The sequence below is a fragment of the Laetiporus sulphureus genome (genome assembly GCF_001632365.1).
Source record: "Laetiporus sulphureus 93-53 unplaced genomic scaffold LAESUscaffold_376, whole genome shotgun sequence".
Lineage (NCBI taxonomy): Eukaryota > Fungi > Basidiomycota > Agaricomycetes > Polyporales > Laetiporaceae > Laetiporus > Laetiporus sulphureus.
Genome location: NW_024468881.1, coordinates 1 through 1,259, shown reverse-complemented (window position 1 = coordinate 1,259; position 1,259 = coordinate 1). Strand labels below are relative to the sequence as shown.

The 1,259-nt window shown below is 48.8% G+C and overlaps 1 protein-coding gene across 1 annotated transcript; it reads right to left on the bottom strand.

Annotated features, from left to right (window-relative positions):
* Window positions 1-446: 446 nt before the first annotated feature.
* Window positions 447-1,220, bottom strand: LAESUDRAFT_816957 (uncharacterized protein; the record flags this gene model as incomplete). The annotated part of the gene is made up of 3 exons (XM_040914837.1): window positions 447-501; window positions 561-1,105; window positions 1,163-1,220. 3 exons carry the CDS (start codon window positions 1,218-1,220, stop codon window positions 448-450), a joined length of 657 nt encoding a protein of 218 aa, XP_040757103.1.
* Between the last annotated feature and the right edge of the window lie 39 nt (window positions 1,221-1,259).

The following is a 1,259-nucleotide window of genomic DNA, read 5'->3' as shown; positions in this document are numbered from 1 at the left end:
GTTTGAGGCTGCGGGTGAAGATATCAGCATGTACAAGTTCAGTATACAGGTGAACAATACTCACTTTAGTGCCTTCTGCTTCAGATCTGCAGCCTCCCGCTCCGCTCACCTCTTCTCTAACTGTAAATTATTCTCCGATGTTTGCTGTAGGACATCATCATCAATGAATCGTTGCACGTTGGTGCACGCTCAGCACTCATCAGCTCGTCCATCACCTTCCGCATGCTTACAATCTTCGTTTCATAGTTCTTCACCTCCTCCACGAGGTGGGCATTCTGCCTCTGCCTCCGCCAGCTGATATTTCATGTCGTGAGCACTCTTGTCTGCAGAGTGATGCAGCCGCACATCATCCTTCGAGTTCTGGTGCAGCTGATTTGCGAGCTCCTCAATCCAGCTCTCAAGGTGCCATGAAGTTGTCGAAGGACGTGGTGAGTTGAGCGACTTATTCTAGAGGTCGACAATGCACACGTTGAGCTCCTTGATCTGCTTCTCCAGGTTGGCCTACATCGTACGTATACGGTGAGACTGAGAACTACTGAGGGATCATCAACGATGCTCACATTGAGTTTGTCCAGCTCCAAATTTTCTACCCTGATCTTGCCCAACTCAATTTGGCACTCATTTGTGTAGTTCTCAACCTTTTTCATTCTCTCAAATGCTATTTTCACACGATCATTCTGTTCCTCCAGTGTCCGCTCCAGGTCTTGCTTCTCCAGCTTCAGCTTCTGCATTTCTGTCTCAGATGTCATCTTGCTGGTATTGATTTTATCTATCTTGATGGCATCCAGCTCAGCCTGCAGTGCACGCCGTGCCTTCTGGAGCAGTGCCCTGTCCATCTCTGTGTCGTTGAGCATGCTCCGCAGTTCACGCACTTGCAAGTGAAGAGAGATGATCTGGTTCTGCTGCTCGCTTTGTGCAGTGGTTGAGGATTCATAAGCCTTGGTGAGATCCTGGTTCTTGATCTCGAGGCACTCCTTGTCTTTCTTCCATGATCCCCCGTTGTAGACCTCTTCATTGTAGCAGAGCTGGAGCTCATCGTGGTCTGACCAGATCTTCCTGTTCTCCTTGCATATTCTAGTCATGTTATCTTGCTGAGACTGCAACTCTATAAGGCAGAAGCATCATTGATTGAGCATTGCTGCAAGCAGTGGGATATGCTTACCCCCACTGGGCTGCGCCAACTCGGTTGAGTGAAGACACAGCATTGTCAGCTGATGCATGATGAATGGAAGCAACGCCCTCACCTTGATACTTCTTCC